The sequence below is a fragment of the Hakea prostrata genome, chromosome 3 (assembly GCF_041222555.1).
Source record: "Hakea prostrata isolate BN-2017 chromosome 3, UWA_Hpros_2, whole genome shotgun sequence".
NCBI classification, from domain to species: domain Eukaryota; kingdom Viridiplantae; phylum Streptophyta; class Magnoliopsida; order Proteales; family Proteaceae; genus Hakea; species Hakea prostrata.
The window spans coordinates 4,952,971-4,978,744 of NC_142602.1; the positions used below are offsets into that span (position 1 = coordinate 4,952,971).

Consider the following 25,774-nt stretch of genomic DNA (forward strand, 5'->3'; position numbering starts at 1 on the left):
CGTGATTAAGGTGATGAAATTTTTTTTTTAATATTTTATTATTTTTTTACTTGTAGACCCCACATAATTTGTGATTGTAAGACCTTGTGCTCAAGACTTTAGGTGTTTAACAAAAAGTTGCATCCCAATACACTAGAAGTGCTCCCACGTACTTTCATATTTTGTATTAACCAAAAAGTATTCCCATATTTTGTACCGCATTTTTTTTTTTATATTAACCAAAAAAATAGAACCGCATGTTTTCTATTTATTGAAATATTCTCCCATATGAAAATCGGTCACCCATTTTCTCTATTGTGTGGTTTCGTCTAATTACACGAAAAATATCTAGAGCGCTAAAAAATCTCGCGTCCGTTATCCAGAATGTAGCACTGAAATGAAACGGGTAGTTGCTTTTCTAGAGACCCCTGGTGCTGAGCCTACAGACAATCGAACCGGTCTCGTTAACCGAAAACAATGGAAGCAAAATACTGTAAGTCACTAAGTCTGTAACTCGGTAGAGGAGAATCGATCCACTATTCCGCCGATCTCTGCAACACACTTAATTGTCATGAATTGATTCGCTGAACTGAGAGATGCAAGACGATACAGATGCCATTTCTTTCCCTTACAAGGATTGGGAACAAGTCCACTCATTCCCTTTTGAATCATCTTCGTTTTCTTTGCCTTCTTCAATCCAAACCCATTCTTGCTCTGAAATGGAAGGTCTAGAGGAGACTCCTTCGACGGGATGGGAAGTGGTGATGCGGGAGACTCAACTGAGTGATGATTTCTCTATATTTCCACCAAGCAACCACGAAGGACTACACATTCCTTTCCAAACTGATCATCTCCAAGGGCGAGAAGAATCGGTATCAGAATCAGAATCAGAGGTTGAAGCATCGACATCATCATCATCATCATTTGATACTGATGAGAAGGGCTCAAAACCGCTGCTGTACGGTTCCAGTCTCCGAATCGTGGGAGGCGTCGTGAAGCAATTACGGTTCTGGTTAGAGTTCTTGTCATCTAATTTGTTCTGCATTGCTTCTTCGGTCCGTTCTCGTGTGATCAACAGGGGATGTTGGGGGACTATCTGGTCTGCTTCTTCTGCCATCGGAGTCGCGGCGGCGCTCTTGTCGTCGTTGCTGTACATGGGGGTGCGACGATGGCGTCGAAGAATTCAGCTGGAGAAACTGGACCGAGTGATACTTCTCATTCAATCGCAGGATGAGGTTAGTGAAACGTTCTTAACTAATTTGATACTGCCGGTCCGAATTATCTTGAATTTCTTCTGCTTTTGATTCTCGCTTAGTGGTGGGTTGTTCATATATTTGGGTTCTGCACGTTAAAAATCCGACATTTAGATGATTAATTTGTTGATTTCTAATTTATTTCCAATCTCATTAATTTGTTCCTTTCTGTTTTAAGTTCTGGCCTGTTAAATGTTTGTCGAAATGCTCCTACGAGTTATCAGCTAACCCAATTCGAAATATTATCACCCAAACCCAAGGCTGAGTTGATTTGTGCTTATACTTGAATTGAATTTACTTGTTCTGGTTTTTTCTGAAATTTAATAGAGGAAGTTCCAAGATATTTATCTCCGTAAGTTTTACCTTTTCATTTTGCCCATCTGTTATAAGTTCCAGCGAGCAAGTACTTATTATGGGGCTTTGAGTAGATAATTCTACATCAGCATTTTAGTATCAAAACTAAAGCTTTTCTTACTTTATAGCAGGGAAGTTTTTAGTTGGGATAAAGGTATAATTATTATTACCCTTATTATTATTATTTTTTTGGTATGAAAACCATTTATTGAAGGGAAGAGCACAAGGCCTCACAGGAACAGGCCTCCTGAAGCCAAGTAATGGATAAAGGCATAGTTGTTGTTTCATAGCAGGGAAAATTTTTAATTTTTTCTTTTTCCAGGTCTTGTCCTGAAGGTGAAATATGGAAATTATGGTTATGTATATAACAGGGTCGACACTTCAGTCGTCCAATGTGAATACTTGATATGAAGTGTAACCTTGTTTCACATTCATTACTGTATGAAAACCGGCCCCTTAAAATAAATAACATCTTAAATTCAGTGACTCAAGTGAGAGTACATCCCAAATTCACATTTTAAATCAAAGGCTTCCAAACCATAACAAGAGTTAAAGAACAACTGACTTTAACATTAACATAACCAGTGTAATCCTCCCCAAGGTAGTGAAGGTCCTGAGTACAATTGGGTCTCACCATTGGTTGCTTGTTCATGAAATCTTAGCGAGATTGCTAAGCAGAGTTGGCTTCCATCGAATGAGCAGTTCACTTGTGGAGCAAGGTATTTTTCTCCCTCTTCTGTTTCTTTTGTTTCTATATACATAATGCCCCTAGGTAAAATTAAATATTGGAAATTTATTATATTTACATTATTTTACAGGTTTTGGACATAAATAGTGAGTCTTGCCATAGAATTTTCATCTTCCTTTTTTACTTCATAAATGAAAACCTTAAAGTAGATAGGTTACATCTTTTTCCCCAAGAAACTTGTGATCATTTTATGTTGACATAAAATGAAACAAAAGAGACCTCAATCAACTCTCTATAGATTATATGGTTTGATTGTTCCCATTGCTCGCAGGTTAAAGCAAAAACACTCCAAGAAACTGTTTCCCCTCTGCTGTCCCTGTTTTTTTTTTTTGTTTTTTTTTATACCCTGTAACATGTCATGAATAAAATTCCTTGATAAGGATAAAAACTGTAAGGCTTTATGCCTTGCAACTGAGAGAAAGATAAGGGGATACTTGTCATGGAATTAAAAGAACTTCGTTTGATGTCTTGTATCTCTGTGATCTCTAAAGTGATGAGTCTCTATAGGTTGATAATTTTCTGCTGCAATTAGTAAAACTACAGGATAACTACACTTCCATGTTATTAAAAGATTAATGAAAAGGAGTAACAGAAGTCAAAATTTTCTTTCATCTATAACGCTTCGATACACGTTTATGAAATCATGGTGGCAATCTCCTTGTCTGTCTTTTTATGGAAAACTTACCACTAATGTTGCATTCAATTATAATTTGTCTTGCTAGTTTCTACTTTTCTACTGTTATCCAGATATTGATATCTATGTTCTACTCTGCAGAAGATCACTCGACTCACACAACAAATCGCCGAGATGAATCAACTATTAATAGCACATTATAAAGTCCCTGTACACAGGAAGGGCTGATTGGTCATACAGAACTCCTCAAATAGACTGGGGTCTCTAGTGTTGATTATCCATTCCACTTTAATTGGAAGCTCTACAATTCCAACGGTAATATCAGCTTATTCATTGTAAGTGTTGAAAAATGAGAAAGAAAATTAGTTTTCTCGGGAGGTATTATGTAAGCATTAATTTTCTCTTTTTAAGTATTTTTCAAGCTCAACTGAGCTAAGAAAAAGTTCTACAATGTAAACCTCCCCATCCCCACCAAAAAAGGGGTTGCATATGTCTAGTTCTTTAGGGCTCCTCATGTCGTAGTGGATCTTCATCCTTATTTAGTTCTGCATTTTGTTTCTTACTTCCTTCGCTCAATAAGAATTGCAGGCTGACTTTTAATTATTCAACTGGATTTCTTTCTTTTTTTATCACACAATGCACTTCTAAGTCTGAAAGCCGTAGTGCTGGTCAGCTTAGTTAGCAGGAAACTTGCCTCCACAAAACCAGCTTAGTTAGCAGGAAAATTGCCTCCGCAAGCAAGTTAACCATTGTGCGTACCCCACTGGGACTACAAGCAGAGGAACCATGCCACAAGCAGAGGAGCCATGCCAATATGCCATGGCCTTTTCTCTAACTCAAAAACCCCTGAAGCCCCATGCATGACAGTGTGGGATGACCCTTTTCTTATCGTTGGATTGAAATCTTAAGTCTTAAACGTTTCAGTCTTAAATCTTGGAGTCATGTTCAGGATATTGATACAAAGTCAGTCACAACCAGTAAAAACATTCTGCCGTTTTTTCTTTTTATTTCATGAACATCCTTTCTTGTGAAGTAAGACAGGTTGATACAATATTTTTTTCTTTTTATTTCATGAACATTGTGAAGTAAGACAGGTTGATACAATATTCTTACGGTGCCCTGCAGGAGATTCCTCAATAATGCATTAGAATTACTGTTATTGAAATTGGTCTTCCTTCTCCGTCATAATTTATAACCAGCCCAATCCAAAAAAGAATAATATAAAATTTGAAAGACCCCAGATCTTAATCAAACAATGAAACAAGGACATGACCCACCCACTACTTTGTGAGTTGCCATATCTTGGATAAGATATTGGTTCTCCAGTTCTTAGCAATCATAGGGTTTCAATGAAATGAGTTTAATGGCAAGTACGCAAGTAAGAAACCAAAATTGGGCTTGAGGCTAATGGTGACTACAGCTTTGTCTTTTTCTGGAGTCTTGATTGACAAGAATTTAAAGAAAGTCATATCTCACAATTATACCACCAAAACTACAAGACTACACAAAAGAACCTTTGGCACTGCTCTTTATCAATTGAATCGAAGTACAGAAGATTACAAGGACTGGCCTATGAAATAAAAATGAAGAAGAAGTATCAGAAGATTGGCAATAACAATCATATTTGAAAGCTCCCCAGAAATAAGGCTCAACCCAACCAGAGCAACTAAGAACTAGTCTTCCTTGGAAATGTAGTTGAGCAAGTAGCTGAAGAAGAGCACCCAGCTCTGGTATCAAACTCTAGCAGAGAATGGTGACACATTCTATGGACAACAAAGACGAAACATGGATGCAGGATTGCACAGCTGACACCATGGAATTGTCAAATGTGACTCTATTGGAATGCCATCCAATAAAATAAAGGGCATGATATCATATAAACTTCCTTAACGTTGCTTTTTAGTAAACCTCCATGCTACCAGTATGTAGGCATTTGTGGTCCTCAATTGTGTGAAAGTGATAGTCATATGTTGAACTCTTATGCTCATTTGATGTAAAGAAGTTACGAAAATCCTCTGTTCTGTTCTCCAGAAATGTACCACCATCTTTCCCCTGGTGGCAAACTAGCATTTTGCCCAAAAGGTGTGATGTTTCATTGTGCTGAAAACTCAAAACAGAAACATTGGTGCTATACTCCCTTTAAGGGGATTGGGACATTTTCCTATATTTAGCTCATTCCTTCTTTGTTCAAACAATGGTTGGTCTCTGCAAATGAATGAAATCAAGCTAAGGAGAGGGGGAAGCAGACAGAGAAACATCCATAACATTAAGTTAAGATTATCCAAAAGGAGTATTAACGTAAATGAATCACAAAGTTCCTTTGGGGAAATTAATGAACCATAAAGTATTACTTCCTGAAATGTCTAGGAGAAAAATCATGAATAGAAAAGAATAACAATAAAAGAATCTACTTTTCTTCTTTGCAAAGCGTATGCAACTATGCCCAGAAACAGAAACAAACAAAACCAGAGACATTGTCAAGTTTGAGACCTGCATTAACTGAAGATACATTTAACTTACAATTAATGAAACAGGGAAGAATGTCACTCAAGAACTCTTTGGATCGGAGCCTTGATGAATAGGATGTCGTCGAATATCGTATTGATCTGCAATCTCCAAAGGAGTATCTGTCTCATTCCTGATCCTCTTGATGTTGGGGCTGAGCAAGCCCTTGTGCCTAAAACCATACAATTTCAGAACCTGATTATCTGCAAAATTGAAGGCCCTTTCCATGCTTTTCAAGCACCTCTCCACCGGATAATCTCCATAGCTCCCACAGGGCTTGCATCCCACAAAATGGGTAATGAATGGCCATCTCTCATCACCCAATCCTGGATGATACTTGTCCATCATCTCCTCATATCTGTCCACTAGACCTGCCCAGTAGCCATGTAAGTAATAAGAATTCTCGAGGAAAACCTTCTCCATCCATTGCTTCTGGGTGATCAGAAGGTATATCAACGCCGACTGATCGTCGGCTTCAAAGGCCGGTCGCCCTTTCAAATTAGCAGTCAAGATCTTCCCTGCTTCGTCCCTAACTGGTCCCTTGGGACCCATAGGAGCCCAAGCGTCAAGCAAATCCAAAGACCATTGACAATTCCGGAACAGAAAGCTGCCTGTGTTCAAGGCAATCCATGACTTCTGCTCGAACATCAAATCTGGGTAACCATGAACTACCATATTATACTGATCGTACTTGGAGACAGGAATCTGAAACGTCATATCCGTGAACAAAGCATCACTATCCATCCACCAGATCCACTCCACCTCAGGGTGAGACAACATGAGCCGTCGAATCAAGGGCAGCTTAGCCCAGTACCCAGCGAGCTCCTTATCAAGATGAGCCATATTGTAAATGATCTCAATTCCATGAACTCGACAATAATCGATCTTGTTCTTGATAGATTTGAGAAGGTAATGATCACCAATTGAGTTGTCACAAGGGGTGGGAGGAGACCCAGTAACAAGCAAGATTCGAGCTTTGCCGTTGACATAGTTGGGAAATTGGGGATTATTTTGAAGCCAGATCTTGCGCTGCAAGTCCCAATCGTAGATCTTGGGGCCAAGAGTGTAGGTAACGTTGGGATTGAAATCAGGCTCAGCAGGTTCAGAATGGTCTATAGGATCGCTATCGGAACGAATCTCAGCAATAATTCGATTAGTTTCCTCGATGACATTCTGATTCTCTGCCTCAGCATCTGGTATTCCGGCAAGGTTGCCGACGCCAATGGTGCCACGAAGAACAACAATGGTGACGAACCCACAAAGAATGGTGACCTTGAGATTGTTGAAGGTCTTCTTGATCTGACGACCACGAGGTAAGCCTGAAGAAGTCCGGCCGCTGAGTCTGGTGCTGCTGATGGGAAGCGAACCACCAGCTCCTCCACTTCTCTTCTGAGCTGTGTGGCTCTCTTGACCCATCTCTTTCTATCAACGTAACCCTGTTTCGTCTTCTCTCTTCCAATCAAATCACATAAAGGAAGAGATGTTAGAAGTGTCACATACAAAGAAGAACCCTAATAGCGATGGATTGATAGCTCCATAGTTGAAGAGTGTGAGAACACAACAGAAAGAAGACAGATGAGGAGGCAGGGAAGAAGAAACCACACCGGTACAACTGAACGGTGAACACCGACGATACCAACCAAGATTCTTCCATTCCATAATATTTGATTTTCTTTTATTTTCAGCTTTATTAAATTAAACCCAACAAACGAGGGAATTTGATATAGTAAAGTAAAGTTAGGGTTTTCAATAAAGAATTCAAAGATCGGTTCAAAGATCGGTTCGCACCTCGCTGATGTCTCCGGATTCTTAGCGACTTTTCAGATTTTTTCTGTTAAGTGATTTATTATTTTCTTTTGTGGTAAAAAGGAATTTACAATAATAATAAATTTAATAAAGGAAAAATAAGACTTAGATTATTCCGCAGAAGCAAAACATTTTTTGTTTTTTGGGTAAACGCATAAGCAAAACACTAGTGGATTAGTTGATGCGTGAAGTCATATAAGTGGAAAAATCATTATTTATTAATTAATAATGAGAGAAAATTACACGGCATCCATTATTTTTAGGATTAAACCCTTCATCATTTATTATTGTCTCCAAAATTACATGACACGTACATCCATAATTTACAAGTTAGGACAATTAAATTATATTGTTAAATAACTAGTCAAATTACTTAAATACCCTTATTTTTATTTAAGTCATTTAAAATTTTAATTTCAAATTATCCTAGTAGCCTCAGGGATAAGAAAATAATAATAATACTCTCAATTTAATACCCTTACATACCCAACTAGGTGAAAGGAGACCCATCTTCTATCTGTACCTCGCCGTCGGAAGTCACCCCACCCTTCCCCCTACTGGCTACCAACTTCTCCTATCCATGAAGTTGTCTCAACCCCTAAAATTGGGACATATTTTTTTTACAAACAGCTGGTTGTTGGCATAGAAAACTACAGCAAATCGCAAGAATATTCTGAACATCATAATTTTAATCAATATTTTATTCTTGAACTTAGACCATCGAAATTTTCCACTCCCTAATCCCTGTGGTATTATAAAATTTTCTGAACTTTGTTTGATTTTGCAGATCTAGGTAATAGAGGTGCTGATGACATAGGCTTGGTCGAAGAAGATAGCTTACAGAGAGACAGTGGTTTTGGGACCCTTGGGATATTTTTGCAATTTTCTTGCCCAAAGGGTATTTACTTAATTTGAATTTTATTTTTTGAATGACTTAAATGACATTTAAAAGGGTAAGGATAATTAAGTAATTTTATTAGTCATTTAACAGTAAAATTTAATATGGATAACTAGTAATTATGTATGTGGTGTCATGTAATTTTGGAGACGTGGTCATTAGTTTTACCTCCAAGAAAAAATGAGTCTAGATCCTTTACCCCTAGAAGTAGGGGATTGTGTTAGTTGGAATTTTCTACCTGAGATTGTGCTGAGTTGGAATGGACTTTCTAACTATTGGGATAGAAGATTGTGCTCCCCGTCATCAACACATATGTAGGAGAAGGATTTACTTGTTATTTAGAGAGCATAATTTTAGATCCCTCAAATTCAAACTTGATTGTGTTTCTCTCACACCTTTATATCATTTATTTAAAAAGGGAGTGTCAGGATCAAAACCTAAGAACAACCACACAACAATTAAACGAAAAATAGTAAACACAAAGACACAAGTTTTTATATGATAAACCCTCAAAGGAAATAAAACTCACCGCGAGCAACAATCCACTAATTTCAACTATCTAAAAGTTCAGTTATAAATGAGAAGAGTTAACAATTAACACCAAATCAAGCTCACATTGTTGTAAATATGTCTAAAACTAAATTAATATTATTTTATATTTTTATATATATACACATGTTGTTTATCCTATGGTTTCTATCAATTAGAAACTTTAGTTCCACATCGCGTTGAAAGGAGTTGATTATCTCGTTTATATATAGTAATGACTTATGTAGTATTATTTTGGGGTCAAGGATCGAACCCCGTGCGACGCAAACTAAGCCTATACCCTGTCATGATCTAGCCATGGTTATATAGATATATATTATTAATTAATAATTAATATTAATAATTTTATATGACTTGAGACTTGGGACATAGGCCATGATCCTCAAAGCCCATTTTGTCATGAGCCCTAGTTCGGAAAGACGCCATTAGATGGGCACTTTCCTTTAGGGAGGTCAATTGGATATGTACTTTCCTATAGGGAATTGAGCTGAATATGTACCATCACAAAGAGAGATGACCTTACCCTTTCACCCACAGCCTTTGGGGCTCTATATAAACTGATTTTCAAGTTCATTTTTTACACTGAATTTTTCATTCTCTTTCTTTTTCTCTCTCACTGTCGTTATTCTGTTAAGCATTGAACATAACCTGATTACACCTTAAGTAACCTTTTTGAGGTAAACCTTAACAGTTTGGGCTGACTGATCTTGGGTTGAAGACACATTTGGAACCCGTATGCACAAATCAGGGTGTTTAAATATCTTATTAAAGAAAGTACTTCTGGTATGTTTTAGCTCTGACAAGTTGTGATTACAACAACTGTTCAAGTGTTCGTACAGATTCTTCAACAAGTTTTAACACACATGCATAGCAGGCAAGCTACCTCTAGACAAAGTACACCAATGCTAACTCCAATGGCTTGGTGCTTTCTGAAATTTTGATTTCTAACCTTAGCAATCATCAAACTATTCTCATTGACACTTTCTGGGTTTGGGGTGGAGGTAATGAAAATACCCACACTCGGATTTTCAAAGCTGGATCGCTTGTGGAAGTGGAAGATGCCTTCATATCTAAAAGACCCTGTAGGTCAATGTGATAATTCATCTAGTTTAAAAAATAATTGGAACACCAGAAGCATTGATGTTATTTCATGTAAGTGCTTGTGTTTTTATGAGTGCCTTAGAGCAAAAATTCAGGCAAAGCAGAGATTACAGAGTCCAAATGCAGGAGCGTGACCTTTTCCTTAAGATGCGAGTGCCGAAATGCAACCGATGGCAGGGGATTGATATTCAAATCCATGGGCGAGATAATCTGACCATATCTCAGCAAAATTAAATTCTGCCTTGCATTTTGTACCCAAAAAGAGGATTTACACCCTAGTCAGGTGAAATTCATTGGCTTTCATCCAACTCGCACAATCTCAACTTAGATGTAATAGAGGATTTATGCTTCCAGTTAACACTGAGAGAACCAATTCATTCATTTATACATAAGAGTTTTATACAAGACAGCAAGTAACCTAACCATAGGTAAATACAAGATGATCAAGAAATACAAGGAAATACAGCCAGCTCATGGTACTAGTCAGGAGACACATCAGCAGATACAGTGTCCTTAACATTACCCAAAGCAATTTACATGGTTAACTTCCCTGGTGTTCATAACACAACAGAAATGCAGCCAAGTGGAATCATGAGAGCCAGTAAGTCCTACAAGTACCCAAAAGTAATTAAAGTTTCCCAAAGAAACCTCTTCACTCCTCAAGAACCTGGCCTGAAATTCTAAACACATTTAGTTGAATTCTGGCAGGCAAAATGAATGTGTTGTTCGGCTTGGGACCTCCCCCAAGGTAAACAAGAAGAACAGCAGAAATTGAAATGTTGGTAGGATTCATATCTTCTAGTTTTATGCATATACTCCCTGGTTTTCCTTCATACATGGACAGTTTTTACAAAGCACATCTTACTAGAGAAAGGCAGCAAGTATGTGGCAGATAATTTCTAGCATGAACTGCATTCTTCTCACAGAAAGTTGGAGAATCTTATCACTTATAGCAACCAGAGCTTTGGTGGTTCATGGATCACCTGAAGGTGCTTCTATGGAACCAAGTGAAGAAGCTCTATTCTTTTCCCATTGTGAAGAAAAGAGAAATCAAACGGTTGCCCAGAACAGAGTCTGCCTGACGCTGTAATCCAAGCAACAGAGCAAAATAAGGCATCAAAATCTTCTGTTGTTCAAAAAAGACAGCCTAAAGCCGATGGCTCTTATAGTACACTGGGACTGGCCATGTAGTGTTCTGTGGAAAAACTCAAATGTGGGCAAAATGAAGTATGAATCAAGTAACAGAAGCTTTCTTCTTCTTATCCTTATTCTTACTACTATTGTCTTTCTTCTTTCCCAATTTTCTCCTTGTCTTTGTATCCATTGTCAGTTCCTTCCTGTTGTTCAGGTTTCCTACCTCTCTTCTTTCTGTCTTCTTAAATACCTCAGTGATAGCTGGATCCAACAGGTCACTTCGAGCACTGAAGAACGATGCCCATGTTCACAGCTTCGTCCCAGAGCTGCTTGGCCCTTTCAAACTCTCCTCCCTTACAAAGTTTGGTTATCAAGAGGTCATAAACTGGCCCACATTCTCCAACAAAGCTTTTCTTCATCCGCTTCAGAAGATCAAGAGCATGGTTCACCCTTTCAACTCCACAGAGAACCCCAATCAAATCATAGAAAAACCTTGGTTCTGAGATTAACCCTTCTTCAATCAACTCATCCACAATTTGATTCCCCTTTCCAAATCTTCCTGTCAAATACAGAACCCTAACGACAAGAAAGTAGCTAAACCAATCAGGATGACAACCTGACTTCTTCATGGTGTACAGGGCTCGACATGCTTCCTTTACTCTTCTTGTCCTACCCAAACAAGAGAGCAAGATGTTGAAGCTGATTACATTAGGTGGCACCCCATTAATTCTCATCTCCATCATCAAAGTGTTAGCTTCAGGAACAAGTGCTGATGGATTGAATTTAAGGTTCCTATTGCAAAGGCACCTGAGGAGAGTGTTATAGCAGAACAAGTCAGGCTTAACTCCAAAAGATTTCATTTCACTGAGAATCCTGCGTGCTTCCTTGACGTTTTCACGGACACACCATCCATGAATAATATTCTTGTAAATGCAAGGCTCTACACCAGATATCTTGCCCTTATGGTGCCAAACAACACCTTCAGCTTTCCTTGCGTGCCCTTTTGCGCAAAGAGCATGGACAATGGCATTAACAGTAAGTCCATCTCTCCTGCACTTGAACCTCTCCAAGTTCTTAAAAAGCCCTACGGCTTCATCATCTCTCCCCAATTTCACCAACGTCTCTGCAACAAGACTAAAAGTTTCAGCCTCCATCATTCGTTTCTCCTTTCCTTAGATCTGAAAGCAATATATCCATGGCAGTGGCGTCTTTCTTTTCAGCAAACACCCTAATTGCATGATTGAACACCTCGTCCCCCAATTTGCAGTTTAGGTTTTTGCGGGACCATGTGAAGAATCTGAGTAACCTTCTGCTGGATGCTTCGGCTTTGCAGGTATCTATAACCTGGGTTACAAGGGTTGGAGTGATTGAAATCGTCGGTCGATCAAGACTTGACTCCAACTCATCTAAACCACCAACACCGCTCGACACAATGTGACATATCTCTTGCAAATCGGGTGAAAGAGGAGAAGCAGAAGGAAGAGTGGAGTAGAACAATAATTCGAGACGCTGGCATAGTGATGTGCGAATGATCAGGTGTAGAGAGCCAGACAATTTTGGCTTCAACTGCAAGAGCATCTTCGTTGAGTAATTTTGTCGAACAAATGGCGTGACAAACGATACCGGTTCACATACCGTATGCGAAGATATCTGATGGCGTGAAGCAAGCAAGTTGCAACCCTTCCGAGCCTTGCTTTGCTGGCATTGTTATTAAGAGAATAATCAAACCGACCGGAATGGGACGGTCGAACCGGAAAAGCTCGAGGTATTTTCTTACGCGAAAGAAATTCACGCGCTAGAGTCAGAAATCACGATCACGGAAAGAAGAAGATTGATCGGACAATCTGCGAGGAGAAGCGGAGGAGACGACGAGGGGCACGCCTGCTATTGTAATCCCGGGAGGGTAATAATTGTAATTTCGTATCGGTGGATGGATTTTCGTAATATTTAGAAAAGTCAGGCTCGTCTGCTATTATTTGGAGATCGTTGGCGGAGCACAACCTACTCCACGAAACACGAGGAGAACGTTGGTCGGAATCTGGAGTAACTTCCGACAATATTATCGAGTATTGTTCCGATCTTCAGATTTCCTTCAGGTATGTTGGTTTGCAGCTTGTCTTTTTGTTGATTAGGTTGTCCAATAATTATATGAATTTCCCCCAACAAATTGAAGAACTTTCTAGTAAAGTCGTTCCATCGATCTCTCATCGATGCATCATTTGGCGACCCTTCGATTTCATACATCGATTATATCGGCGTGCCTAGGTTTACCGCGATTTAATTAATTGTAGCAATTGAATGATGAATTCGTAGGAACTTAATCTACTGTCGGATTAGGAAATAAGGGCAAATGAAGACCAATTCAGTTGATCAAAACCTGCGAATTGCAACATGATTATTATGTTCCTTATGTTTAGATCAGCGTGGAATTGAAGATCTCCCAAATCATTCGTGAAAAGGGTCAATTAGAGCTTTTGGCAAGATGAGTGAGGTATTTGAAGGCTACGAGCGCCAATATTGCGAGCTTTCGGCAAATCTATCCAGAAAGTGTACCTCGGCTGGTGTTCTCGAGGGAGGTAAGAAGTCGCCTCCTTATTCATCTGCAAGCCTGCAATTTTTGTATTTTGTTTGATTTGTTTTGATGTATGAAGTTCAGTTTCTTATATTCTGTTTCCATTGGTTGCCATTATTCTTTTTCTAGATTTTGAAAAGCTCTTAACATTTGATGCTCCTATTGCATTATTCGTTACTAAAAGGCTAGTATAGTAATATGCGACAAATGATGAATTCTCTCCTCCAAACCCAACCCCCCCCCCCCCCCCCCCCCCAAAAAAAAAAAAAAAAAAAAAAACACACACACACACACACAAACCTGTTCACTGAAAATGGATGATCTGTAACATTAGGTGTTTCCCATTATTTTTCTTCTGTTTTATTTGCAGTTACTTTTACATATGAGGATGCTTAGAATGTTGCATCTTCTTAGTGTTCCGATTGCCGAGTCCATGAATTATTATTATTGTTTTTGTTTTATGTTTATGCTCTTGTACGTCTTATGATCATGTATGATTAGGCAAGAAACTTGATATTTATTTTTTGAGGAAAAGTGAATAAACTTGAGGTCTTTCTTTTGGCATTAAGAAGGAGCTGTCGTGGAAAACAATGAAAGAATTTGGTTTCTATCAAGTGCTGTGGTGCCGATTGACAAAATCAGTTTACTTGCTAGTCTCTTAGATAATTTGTTTTGGTGACAGATAGGGACTTGGGTTTGTGGATATTTTAGGACCAGTCATTCTGGGGGGGGGGGGGGAGTACTCATCGGACGTAAACATTTATTGTTACAATACCTTGGATGTGAAGTACAAACAACAGTTCATTGTACTCAAGTTTTTTGTTTGTTTGTCAGGTGGTCTTGTTTTGAATATGGCTCTTGGTTCTGCAGATACTTTTTGATACATGAAAGCAGATTGTTGGGAAGGCCAAATATAACCATGGACATAGTATTCTCTCTTTGGACTTTAAATTTGCATGTTTCCAGATTCATAGTTTGTAATGTGGCTAATTACTGATTACTTTATAATATAGTCTGATTTGGTCTATCAGGTCACCTGAATTCTTTATTCTTCATCCTTTGGCTTGCAAGCTTCTTGGATTGAATATATCACCATTCACCCGGTGCCAAGTGTTTGGTCTAGTGCTGGACGGGGTCAAACATTAGGGGCCAAATATTGACCTTGCTTGCATACTTATAATACAAAAGGAAGCATACACCATATAAGAAATTGGAAGGTTTTGTACCTTACATGCATGGGAGATTGGACACTGTAGTTGAATATAATTTTTACAACTAGAGTAAAGGTTAATAGTGAGAAATTATTTCTTAGTAAAATATTTGTGTAATAAGAAATGGACTGACTAGGTTGGATTTCAACATAGTGGCCTCAATCCTTTAACCAGTGTTTCATGGATAGCTGCGCTTTTATTGTACAGCTTTTTGTTTGTTATTATTATTATATTTTTCTTGTCATTGGTCCTTATATTTCATCTCTTTGATGCTGCAGAGCAGAAGAAGCAAAAAGTTTCAGAAATAAAAGCTGGATTAGAGGATGCTGAAGCTTTGGTACCACTCAAATCATATTCCTAACTGTAAATTTCTTTCTGTTTTTTCTGTTCTCTACAACTTTGTCGATTTGAATTTCTTCAGATCAGGAAAATGGACCTTGAGGCAAGAAGTTTGCAGCCAAGTGTGAAGGCTATGCTCCTCGCAAAGTTAAGGGAGTACAAGTCTGATCTGAACAATCTGAAAAGCGAAGTTAAGAGAATCACATCCACTAGTGCTAATCAAGCTGCACGAGATGAATTGTTAGAGTCAGGGATGGCTGATACACTGATGGTAAGCTTGAACATATGAAGTAAAATGGCTTATTGGGCCTGCTGTACTGCATATCTGCCCCATACATTGAAGAATTTCACTCTTAATTTTTGGGATCTTTGCCTTCTATTTATTTGGTAAACTAGCATCAACAATGGATGGATGGATTTTACAGGCATCTGCTGACCAGAGAAGCAGGTTGTTGATGTCAACAGAAAGAATAAATCACTCCAGTGAACGCATTAAGGAGAGTAGAAGAACAGTGATGGAGACGGAAGAACTTGGTGTCTCAATCCTTCAGGATTTGCATCAACAACGCCAGTCTCTCCTGCATGCCCATAACACGGTATGTACTTTCCTGATGTTTGACTCTGTATGTGGTTCATTGTTACTGTCCTTTTGTGAGTTCTGTCCATTTTTTCTGCTTTGTTCTATGTTTTGCCAGCTGCCTTCTGTTCCATTGGTGGGGGTTGGCTTTTGCAGTTTTGACGCTTTAGTTATTACTTTTTCCCTTTTTGATAGGTAGGCCCCATGAAGATTTGAACCAGTGACCTCTTGAATTGGAGGTTTTGGTTCATCTTTGCCACCTGAGCTACTCCCATGTGAGTGTGTCTGGATCCTCCAGCCACATGGAGAGGAAAAATTCCAATCCACATGGTTGGATGTCTTATGCGTGTTTAATCTCACAACAAAATCCCCTTTTTAGGAAATGAAATAGAAGATCTGGATTCCTACATTTTTGGAAATTTCCTAAAGAGAAGATTTTGTTTTCAGATTGGACGTTTCAACGATCCAACCATGGGGATTGAAATTTTCCCCCTCCATGTGACTGGAGGATCCAGACACACTCACATGGGGTCTAGTTATTTCTTTATTCCTATCTTCAATGTATGAGTCGTCCAAGTTGATTTAAGGCCATGGTCTTTCATCCACTAGGAAAGGACAATGGAAAGGATAACATTGTTTATTTGAACGTTGGAGCTTGATTTTTCATGGGACATCAGCTGAGCAATCCTTATTATGGTTCCTTCCATAATGTCATGGATGGTGACCCCCTGGTTTGACCCTTAGACATAGTCCCCCTGGTTTGACCCTTGTGAAGTTTTGTGGGACAGTTGAATTATATAACCTAGAAATAGGCTTCATTTCCCATGTAATAGCACTTTTATTTGGTAATTCTTACCAAACTTTTAGGTTTCAGCTTAATTTTGGAGACAAATAGAGCATGGGATGGCCAACAACATGGTCCAATTTTTGGGCTTTGCTGAGTTGCTGCGGGACAGTTCAATTATATAACCTAGAAATAGGGCTTCATTTTTTCATGTTATAGCGCTTTGATTTGGTAAATCCTACCAAACGTTTAGGTTTAGGCTTAATTTTGGAAACAAATAGAGCATGACATAGCCAACAACATGGTCCAATTTTTGGGCTTGCTGAGTTGCTGCGGGACAGTTCAATTATATAACCTAGAAATAAGGCTTCATTTTTTTATGTTATGGCGCTTTTATTTGGTAAATCCTACCAAACGTTTAGGTTTAGGCTTAATTTTGGAAACAAATAGAGCATGACATAGCCAAAAACATGGTCCCATTTTTTGGGCTAGCTGACTGAGTTGCTGCATAGAGAATTCGGTGACACCTAGTATTCTTTGTTTGAGTCAACCAGCAAAGCCTATATTGCGTCTGGTACATTTTATTTTCAATTGAAATCTTATGGGAAGAGGGGAAAAAGATGCATGCCATGGCTAGCAGTATACATAGTCTTCCCACTAATTTCAGGCAATGGATATTTATTTTGCTGAGCTGTTGAAGATCTTCAAATGGAGTAGACCAACTGTTATGATCCCTAGAGAAGCTTTTAGCCCTTATCGTGAGATTGCATCCTAAATCCCATCAAATTTGAAGTACTTTATCTGAAGATTGACTCTGTGGTTAAATGTTCATGCCATGATAATTTCAGCATGTCAAAAGAATTCAATACATTGTTTGATGAGTGACTAGGTCGGATGTGCTTGACTTTGGGCTGGTGATGGAATATGATTGTCACTGCTTATGGAAGTGGCATGGAGTAGCTTTGTGTTTTCACTGAATTGCATTTTGGATGACATTATCCATGGTATTCTGGTTCTTTTTTCGGTAGAACATGGCATTTTTACATTTGCCATTCTATAGTAGACCAGTATGTATGCAAGACTGGCGTTTGACTTTAACATTAGGTTTCCAGCTTCTTTCAGGAATGAGTCTTCACAACACATATGTTACTTGAAAGTAGGTTTCCCCAAAAAAATAAAATAAAATTACAAGATTACTTGAAAGTAGGTTCTCCCCCCCCCCCCCCCCCCCACCAAAAAAAAAAAAAAAAAAGGAAAAAAAGAAGAAGAAGATAAAATTGTCCACTTAATGGTGATTATAGAACTTCTAAAAACAGTACCTCTCCCTCTGCATCTGTGTCTCTTTTCTCCAACAGTTTTATTCATCTTACCCTCTGCGTCATTTGTTCAATCATCGCCTCTGCCCCATTACTGGCCATTGTTGATGAGAAAGCATCACTGGAGATCAGAAGATAGAGGACTCTGTTGGATAGTGATGCGATGGTAATACTATCTCCATGGTGCATTTACTAGGAACTGTTGTTGAAAGAAAGCTGTGAGAGCAGCAAGAGAAGTGGTGGCTGTTACATATCTGCTAGTCCTATGCCTTAATGAGTTCACTGAGACTGTCTGTAAGAACTCGACAGCTTCTGATGAGGAGGCATGCATTGAGCTGACAATGAAAAGCATCAAGCATGGAAAGGTCGGCACACGATTTTGAGTAACTCTGATGCAGGAAGCAGAGATTGGGTAACCAGTGTGTGATGTTTATGACACCAATACTATGAGCACAGCTGTTAAAGCCACCAACAGGATGATGATGACAAGAGGGATCTCTCTCTCCCCCCCCCCCCCCCCCCCCACAACCCCCAAAAAAAAAAAAAAAAAAAAACCCAGAAAGAATGAGAAAGAGGGAAAGAAAGCTTCACCCTCTCTACAATCTTCAGAACTCTGATGCGAAACCTCTGGCTGACAAAAAAACTCGTACCTATCATGGCATTGACAACAATCATGATCTTGCTGGCTGAAAAAGATACTGGAGTGTAATGTCACCATCAGAGACAACTTCAGCATTCAATATAGAGAATAGTTGCAACAACCCAACTGGCTTTGCTATTAAGATGTAAGATCTTCAATTTCCAAGTTTTAAAAAATCTAAGGGGTCTGTATTACTGCTATGCTAAAAGGCGAATAGAGAAGGGAGGGACATGAATTTGAACCTGAAACATTCTGTTGTCATTGCATCCTTCTTCACTCTTCAAATCCCCTGCCTTGGAGAAAATGAGTTAGACTTCCCCTCTGGGATTCTGGTTCTGAAGCCCAATCAAAATGATTACAAAGAGCTATGATTTGGAGATTGAACAACGTGCATTTGCGTGATCTATTGAAGACTTGAAAACTAAGGCAGTCCAAAGACAACCGAATTGCCAACATTCTGTGACGAGAACTGGGATAGGATAACAAATCAAAAGCAGCTTCTGAAATTACAAAATGACAGGCAGATCTTTGCAGTTAAGAAGAAATGGCTGTGTTTACAACCCTTATAGCAGACTGAGGGAGAGGGGTTACGGCAGAAGGGGCAGGCAGAGGGTAAGAAGAAATGGCTGTGAGAGAGGGGGCGCAGTTAGTGGTGCACCCCCCCCCCCCCCCCAAAAAAAAAAAAAAAAAAAAAAAAACCATTTCTCTTCTGAGTTCATTGCTTGAGATAAAGATTGAGTGGGCTATATATTCTATTCGAACTAAAATCTTTGCTTTCCTCATAGGTAACCCCATTTAGTTGGTAATATGGTGACTACACCAATATCTGATGGAAGACATGAGATGATTTGAAAAGAAAAACAAAAATCAGTGGTATAGGGATCATTTGTCCTATATGTGCAATGAAATCGTGGAGATCTTTACCCAAAGTAAAGCATAATCCTAAAAGAAAATTACATTGTGATTTATCTTGGATCTTGATGAAACGAAGACATCAATGAGTGGTTAGTTTGATAAGTTCAATGATTACTTTAGCAGTAAGGCTATGTTATTGATGTGATTGTCTCTCTCTTATTTGCGCTGTGAGTTGATTACTTTATCAGTATGGCTATGTTATTGATGTAATTCTCCCTATCTTATTTGCATTGTGAGTTTTAGCTCTAGAGTAGGTGGTTAGGATTGACATAATTGTGAACTTCGTACTTCCATCTCCTGATTGGAATCACAGTGATCTCACTGACAGGGCAAGGCACTTAAGATTAATGATGGGTTTTGCTACCCACTGAAATAACTTCAGAGGTTGCACAATGTGAATCTCGTGTATTCCCCCTGCATAATCTGAGAAGTTAATTGTTTTTTTTTAGGGGGGGGGGGGGGGGGGAATATGAAGTAGGAAAACTTTGTTTACAACATCGGTGATGCTGATAGGTTTCGTGAGGTTGGCATTTTCTTTTAATGCAACTTTGACTGACTCAAACAACTTGAGGGTTTGAATGTTCACACCTGCACTGAGTATTTTTGATGAGCAGTGTTATGCACAAATGTCTGTGTTGGTATGAATAAACAATTTCATTTACATTCTGTACCTGTTTCAGCTTCATGGGGTGGATGATAACATTGGCAAGAGTAAGAAGATTTTGACTGCCATGACAAGAAGGATGAGCAGGAACAAATGGATTGTTGGCTCCGTAATAGCATCTCTAGTTGTTGCAATCATCTTGATCCTGTATTTCAAGCTAGTTCATTAGCGTGGCATGCTATGTTCTTTTGTGCTGATTTGTGACATCTTGCTATTTTCTTAATTGTGTGAATGTTAAAAAAAAATGATCATTTCTTATTATGTGTGGCTGTTGTGTGTACTCAACAAATGCTTTGATGGTGTATTACCACCTTTATAAGATCCTCTCGCTGCCTATTCATTGTCATTGGAAATGGAATAATCAAGACCAATCCCATTCCTTTTTTCTTGACACGCTTCATATATTTATCAGGATTTTAGTCTTTACCCAAACATAGTTGGTTCCATGAAACAATTTGAAGCTGAACAAAATGGTCTTTGCCAGTTCATGATTTATTAATTAATAAGTTATAATTGCCATTCTGGAAAATCTTTGTAAGATCTTTACTAGTTAGGTTGCCATCTATAAACCCCGCACGATAACCATACAACTTGAACACAGTAACATGAAATGCACTCTTGAAAGGCAATCGGCACTTAGCGTTCCATCTTGTACCTAATCAGTTTATTTGATTTTGGTACCAAATTGACACCCTAAATGATTTCGGATGTGTTCAAAGATTCTCTTTCGGTAAGTTTGTCATAGTCTAACATGCTTCCGATCGAATCCTTATAACCCTGAATTTCCCAACTTGATTGGCACACAGCCTACCGAAGTTATACCAACCTTTACGATGATGCGTTAATCTTGTTCCAAAAAAAAACGAAGAGAGTTTTTATATGGCACTTATTATTATTCGGGTGAAACTAGCGATCACCTACTATTAAATAATATAGTAAATTACATGGTACCCGTTTGAAAAATTACAAGCTATCTACAGTTAAATCTTTGTAAACTTTCTTTAATGTCCTTACTTTTATTTAAGTCATTTAAAACTTAAAATACCCATGTTCCGGCAGTGAAATGACATTGTTACTCCCATTTAACTCATTCAATAGGAGATAATATCCAAATGCCCCTTGAGAAGTAAAATTACCAAATCACCCTCCCTCTCTCTCTTTCTCTCTCCACCGGTTACTCGTCCCTCTGCAACCCATCTCTACCATGTTTCCTCCCCCTGCAACTCATCTTCTCCACCCCATCTCAACCGTGTCTCCTCCCACTTCAACTTTTCTTCTCCATCATGTCACCTCCCACTGCCAATCTTCTTCTCTACCCCATCTCCACCATTGCAAGAGAATCTCAAGTCTGCAATTTGTCACCATTATCTCATCTGCAACTCGAGTCAAGAAATCACTGGCACTGAAGATCACCAACCCTCACCACCCCATTTTTTACTCTTCCAACGAAGAGATCTCTTTTAATAAATGAATTTGCAGAAACAAACACCCTCCTCTCACCTTCTCCATCCTCTGTGGATTCTTCTGATCGGGTCTTTTCAGGTGAACCTAATAACTACTATTTTTGGTTTTTTTAATTTAAATCTTGAAGCAGTCTAGCGGGTTTGCTTAGATTTCCATTTTAATATATGGGTATTTGATGAACGTGAGATTGAATTGAAGCTAGAAATGAAATTGATATCAATGTGATAAATCTGTAGATCTTAAATGTCAAATACTCGTAAAAATGACTAAACAAAGCTGAAAAATGCTAGAATCAATGTAACAAAGCTTGAAAGCTTCTACATATGTGAGTGAGCTATTATCATATATATATATATATATATATATATATCACCAGGGAGAGTTTAATAGTAACTTTTTCATTAAGGCTTTAACTCTTCAAGAGGTGTTAGTCAATAGTCATTGCCAAATCAGTTAACTTTTGATGGTGTCGTTAGTTTCTATATTGATAATGAATAATCCCAATTGTTGGCTTAAAAATCATTCCCAAAATCAAATTCTACTCCCTATTTTGAATTTTGAGGGGAACGCTCGATAAATACCATCCATCACTAGTAGATTTGATTATGTAATGATGGCACGAGGGTTAGAGGCTCTCAATTTTAATTTATAAATCTATTTGTATGAAATCTTTCAACTTGGGGATGTAGCTCAAATGGTAGAGCGCTCGCTTTGCATGCGAGAGGTACAGGGTTCGATCCCCTGCATCTCCATCAACTTTTTTGTACTTCTTTTAAAGACTGCATTAGTAGCAGATGGTAGGTAATATTAGTGACTCCGAATCAGTTTCAAATTGTAACTGCTTTTTATTCATGGAAATAGTTAACTGCTTTTTATTCATTGATTTAGTTAGTGAAATTTACAATAAAATACAAATAAAATATTCAACCCAGTGTTCAGAATCAACTTCACATGTGGCATTCCCCTCCTAGCTATCATGTGTGCCTTCAAATCCTACTATCCAGAGTGGATGGTCAACGATTTAGCCACTAATCGGAAACCAACATTTTGTTGATAATCATATGAGTCCAATGAGAAGTAAGCTTCCACCAAAGTTCCTGCAAGAAATAAAGAATCTAGTTCACCTGGATCAAATTTACTGAACACAAGCCTCTGGGCATTCCCTGAAGCTTCTTGCTGGTATATCTCGGTCTCATAGATGTCCACATCCCCATTGTCCACAATGGGTATGCTGTGAAAATTTTCCAAACACAACAACATTTTCAGAAAAAATGACTTTCAGAATGAGAAGGGCAGGCAGCAAACTAGAATCAAATTAAGGATATGAAAACTCACTTTAGTCGGATTGTTGGGGGAAATGAGGTATTCTTCCTATTCACAATAGGCCTCCAGTTTGAGCTGTTACCAGACTCCAGAATCAGTTTTTGTGAAACATGCTCACAAGCATCAAGAACCTGACATAAGCTTTCTGGTATGTCAACCACTATATTTAATCTTGGCCTACCAGCTTTGTCAAAAAACTTTGAGCTTACTCCATAACGCACTATCAAACCAGAAGAAAATAGCTGAAACGGGGCATCTTTGTGTAACAGTTGTATCTTTTGGCCTCTGAAAAATGGTACATAAGCTGCCTTAATAAAAGGAATTGAGATTTCATCTGGTGCTAAGAACCCAGCATTTCCACTGGAACCAGATGATACTGGAGCAGAAGATGTCCCTGGAGTCTCTAATATAAGTCTCTCTTCCATTATTTCATCCTCCTGGGGACTTCCTGTTTTCATTTGATCAATAACAAACATGAAGAAGAAGAAGAAGGCAAGCAAAAACAAAATCAAGTAATTTAATATGGTTTGTAAAAAATTGCCTATGTCAATTCCCTATTTTCTGAAAACCTCACCCTTTTTCACACATTTTTTCCCAAAAAGTATCCCACATGTTATTTATAGAAAAACTCAAAACCCTAATCGATATGAAATTATAAATCTATCTTCTGTATTGGTATTGACTGAAAAATACAATTCAATTATAATTACAATCAAACTCTAATTATATATGAACCCACAAAATACTAAGGCATACCAAAATCTAAACAGTTAAAATGGATTAGGTGAGTTTGATGAGATTTGAAGGTGGGGAGTGAAGACATACTTTGGTTTGTTTCTTCAGGTAGTGAAGCTCTTCCAGTGCTATGATTTACTGTACTATTTGGAGGGATCCAACCGTAGGGTGCAAATATATCTGGAAGATTTGTTTCCTGTAGAAAATGTAGAACTCATTTATGCTGCACTGGGTCTCTGAGCTGGAGTAATGGAAGAACAATATATAATGTAGTTGAAGTTGAACTAAAAAACTTTAATGGCTTGTTACCAAGAATAGAATTGCTGCGCAGTTCTTGAGAACTTCAAGATTCATTCGGACATCACCCAAACTCCTGAAACATCATCATTTCAGCTATTAGTAATTCTTTCGCTTTTTGGTAAATAACTATTAGTTTGACATAATTTCAGAAATTTTCTTTATAGCTAGCAAAAAAAATTACCTGTGAGACTGCTGGCCTAGTCCAAAATAGGTTCCTAGAGTTGCCATCTGCATGCATAGAAGAAGCCCAATATTTCAATTTTCAAATACGTAGAGTCATAAACTGAACCATGCCGGTTCACTTCGAACTGATTCATTTTGTTTTATCTTAAACCAAACCAAAATCAAATTCAAATTCACATTGAAAACTAAAAGCAGTCAGACTGATATGCTTTCCCGATGAGTCTAGATTCTTTATCCATCATGAGGTCTTTGTCTCCGCTCACGTTCTTCATTATAAAATAAGAGTAAGACTCATTATAAAATTCTATCTTTGATTCATTTTGTTAGAACCCAAAGGTGGGACTTTGCCCTTGTTGAGAGATGTTAAGTGTGAGAGAAACATAAATCTCTACCGATTTGGATAGCGGATCCAGATTCTTTCCACTGGGGTCCCATGGATCCAAATCTTCTATGTTTGTGCGTCCATGCTTTGGCCATTGGATGTCCTACCCTTGGTACCAAGACCAACCATACCAAGGGCAAGGTAGCCAACTGCCAGACTCGCAGACATAGGCCTTGCCATATGCAGAGGATCTGAGTGTAGGACTCACCTCCTCAGGTACCACGGGGCTAGGCAGTCAGTGGCCGCAAGCACGCCTTGCCCAGACGCGGAGGATCTGTGTATGGGTCCCATTTCTGAATTATTTTGACATATTCAAATGTGGGCCCCACACAATCAGCATCGCGTGTCCGAAAATCCAAAGGAAAGGAAATAAGGAAATTGTAATATTAGAGCGCACCTTCATGTTTCCGGCTCTCCTTCCAAATGTGTGTGTCAACAAGGTCAATGAATCGACGGTTCCTTTAGGGTGAGGAGCCGGCTTCCCTATCTCTGCAAATGCTTCATAAATTCTCACGCAATCGAATTTCACTATATTGTGACCCGCCCAAACTCGACCTGTAAAATGAAATCCTTACAAAATCAAAACCTGAGCAAAACTAATCTCGATCACAACCCAAATTAATCATGTATATTAATACAGGGAGAGGGAGAGGAGAGGAGAGAAGGAGAGAAGGACAGAAGGAGTGACCATGAAGCATGTCGTAGATCTTATCGGAGACTTCAAGGAAAGTAGGAGCAGAGGCGACGGCATCTCTGGTAATTCCATTACAACGGACGGAAGCAACGGAGACGGAATTAAGGTTGGCCGGCTTAATCAGGGTTGAATAATTTTCCAGCTCTACCAGCTTTCGAGGGCAAACCAGAATCGCTCCGAATTCTAAAATTGAGTAACCTTGTCCCTTTTGGGAAGGAATTGTGGTTTCCAAATCGAAAAACACGATTTCTGAGCGTTCTTCGCTACTACTCGACCTCATCTCTATTAGCCACTCTTGAGTCTGAAATACAAACTAATTCAGGACGAGAAGAAGAAGGGAGAATCAGAAATCAAAATTGAGGCCAACAAAGGAGAGAATTTTTTTTTTTTTGATGAAAGGATCAATCTGCATTCAATTTCTTCCTATTTATATAAACTTCACGTTATCCATGGCGAAGGATGTTTCCTTATCCTGCAAGAAACCTGCAAAGCTTCAACAAGCCCCACAAGCAAAGTGACCAACACCTTACGATTCCTTTAACGTGGAAGCATGGAATATCGAACACTAATTCCTTCTTCGCTTTTTCACGTGCTTAAAGATTCAAAGTGGGAAAACAAATTTCAACTTTAGTTTCATTCATGTTGATAACCTTTGGAAAAAGTCTCAACAGTTAGTCCGATCGTTTAAATCTTTTAACAGCGTGGATCCCTACA

The 25,774-nt window shown here is 38.6% G+C and overlaps 4 protein-coding genes, 1 non-coding gene and 1 pseudogene across 7 annotated transcripts; 3 read left to right on the forward strand and 3 right to left on the reverse strand.

Annotated features, from left to right (window-relative positions):
- The first annotated feature begins 342 nt into the window (after positions 1–342).
- LOC149020231 (uncharacterized) lies at positions 343–3,357 on the forward strand. Its single transcript, XM_089148341.1, has 2 exons — positions 343–1,214; positions 3,110–3,357. The coding sequence occupies exons 1-2, from the start codon at positions 576–578 to the stop codon at positions 3,194–3,196; spliced, it is 726 nt and encodes a 241-aa protein (XP_089004467.1). The 5' UTR covers positions 343–575; the 3' UTR covers positions 3,197–3,357.
- An 837-nt stretch (positions 3,358–4,194) lies between these two features.
- Positions 4,195–7,141, reverse strand: LOC149020232 (putative xyloglucan 6-xylosyltransferase 5 pseudogene; annotated as a pseudogene). Its single transcript, XR_016172173.1, has 2 exons — positions 5,489–7,141; positions 4,195–5,173 (listed from the first exon to the last, which is right to left on the reverse strand). The product of XR_016172173.1 is annotated as a putative xyloglucan 6-xylosyltransferase 5 pseudogene (transcript).
- Positions 7,142–10,223: 3,082 nt separating this feature from the next.
- LOC149020233 (Pentatricopeptide repeat (PPR) superfamily protein) lies at positions 10,224–12,696 on the reverse strand. The gene is given in 3 exon segments (XM_089148340.1): positions 10,224–11,241; positions 11,243–12,130; positions 12,132–12,696. Coding segments are annotated over 3 exon segments (1,476 nt in total). The 5' UTR covers positions 12,540–12,696; the 3' UTR covers positions 10,224–11,061.
- Positions 12,697–12,742: 46 nt separating this feature from the next.
- LOC149020234 (vesicle transport v-SNARE 13-like) lies at positions 12,743–20,682 on the forward strand. Of its 2 annotated transcripts, none has more exons than XM_089148344.1 (6): positions 12,743–13,057; positions 13,384–13,537; positions 15,023–15,081; positions 15,166–15,354; positions 15,509–15,679; positions 19,996–20,682. In XM_089148344.1, exons 2-6 carry the CDS (start codon positions 13,444–13,446, stop codon positions 20,146–20,148), a joined length of 666 nt encoding a protein of 221 aa, XP_089004470.1. In that variant the 5' UTR covers positions 12,743–13,057; positions 13,384–13,443; the 3' UTR covers positions 20,149–20,682. The 2 variants fall into 2 exon arrangements, with proteins under 2 accessions (XP_089004470.1, XP_089004468.1); XM_089148342.1 differs by having other exon boundaries at positions 13,379–13,537; positions 19,996–20,679.
- Positions 20,683–22,122: 1,440 nt separating this feature from the next.
- TRNAA-UGC (transfer RNA alanine (anticodon UGC)) lies at positions 22,123–22,195 on the forward strand. The gene has a single exon. It is a non-coding gene; the product is annotated as a tRNA-Ala (tRNA).
- LOC149020236 (protein NEN1-like) lies at positions 22,195–25,367 on the reverse strand. The gene is made up of 7 exons (XM_089148345.1): positions 25,055–25,367; positions 24,764–24,921; positions 23,983–24,029; positions 23,811–23,874; positions 23,592–23,697; positions 22,779–23,214; positions 22,195–22,674 (listed from the first exon to the last, which is right to left on the reverse strand). Exons 1-7 carry the CDS (start codon positions 25,338–25,340, stop codon positions 22,440–22,442), a joined length of 1,332 nt encoding a protein of 443 aa, XP_089004471.1. The 5' UTR covers positions 25,341–25,367; the 3' UTR covers positions 22,195–22,439.
- Positions 25,368–25,774: the final 407 nt, after the last annotated feature.

Excerpts from the sequence above, each read along its gene's own strand:
- LOC149020231 (XM_089148341.1), top strand. The coding sequence starts at position 576 with ATGCAAGACGATACAGATGCCATTTCTTTCCCTTACAAGGATTGGGAA. Across the intron at positions 1,215-3,109 it reads TCATTCAATCGCAGGATGAG|AAGATCACTCGACTCACACA; the intron begins GTTAGTGAAACG and ends TCTACTCTGCAG.
- LOC149020234 (XM_089148344.1), top strand. The coding sequence starts at position 13,444 with ATGAGTGAGGTATTTGAAGGCTACGAGCGCCAATATTGCGAGCTTTCG. Across the intron at positions 13,538-15,022 it reads GGCTGGTGTTCTCGAGGGAG|AGCAGAAGAAGCAAAAAGTT; the intron begins GTAAGAAGTCGC and ends TTGATGCTGCAG. Across the intron at positions 15,082-15,165 it reads TAGAGGATGCTGAAGCTTTG|ATCAGGAAAATGGACCTTGA; the intron begins GTACCACTCAAA and ends GAATTTCTTCAG.
- LOC149020236 (XM_089148345.1), bottom strand. The coding sequence starts at position 25,340 with ATGAGGTCGAGTAGTAGCGAAGAACGCTCAGAAATCGTGTTTTTCGAT. Across the intron at positions 24,922-25,054 it reads GATCTACGACATGCTTCATG|GTCGAGTTTGGGCGGGTCAC; the intron begins GTCACTCCTTCT and ends TTCATTTTACAG. Across the intron at positions 23,875-23,982 it reads CTAGGCCAGCAGTCTCACAG|GAGTTTGGGTGATGTCCGAA; the intron begins GTAATTTTTTTT and ends ATGATGTTTCAG.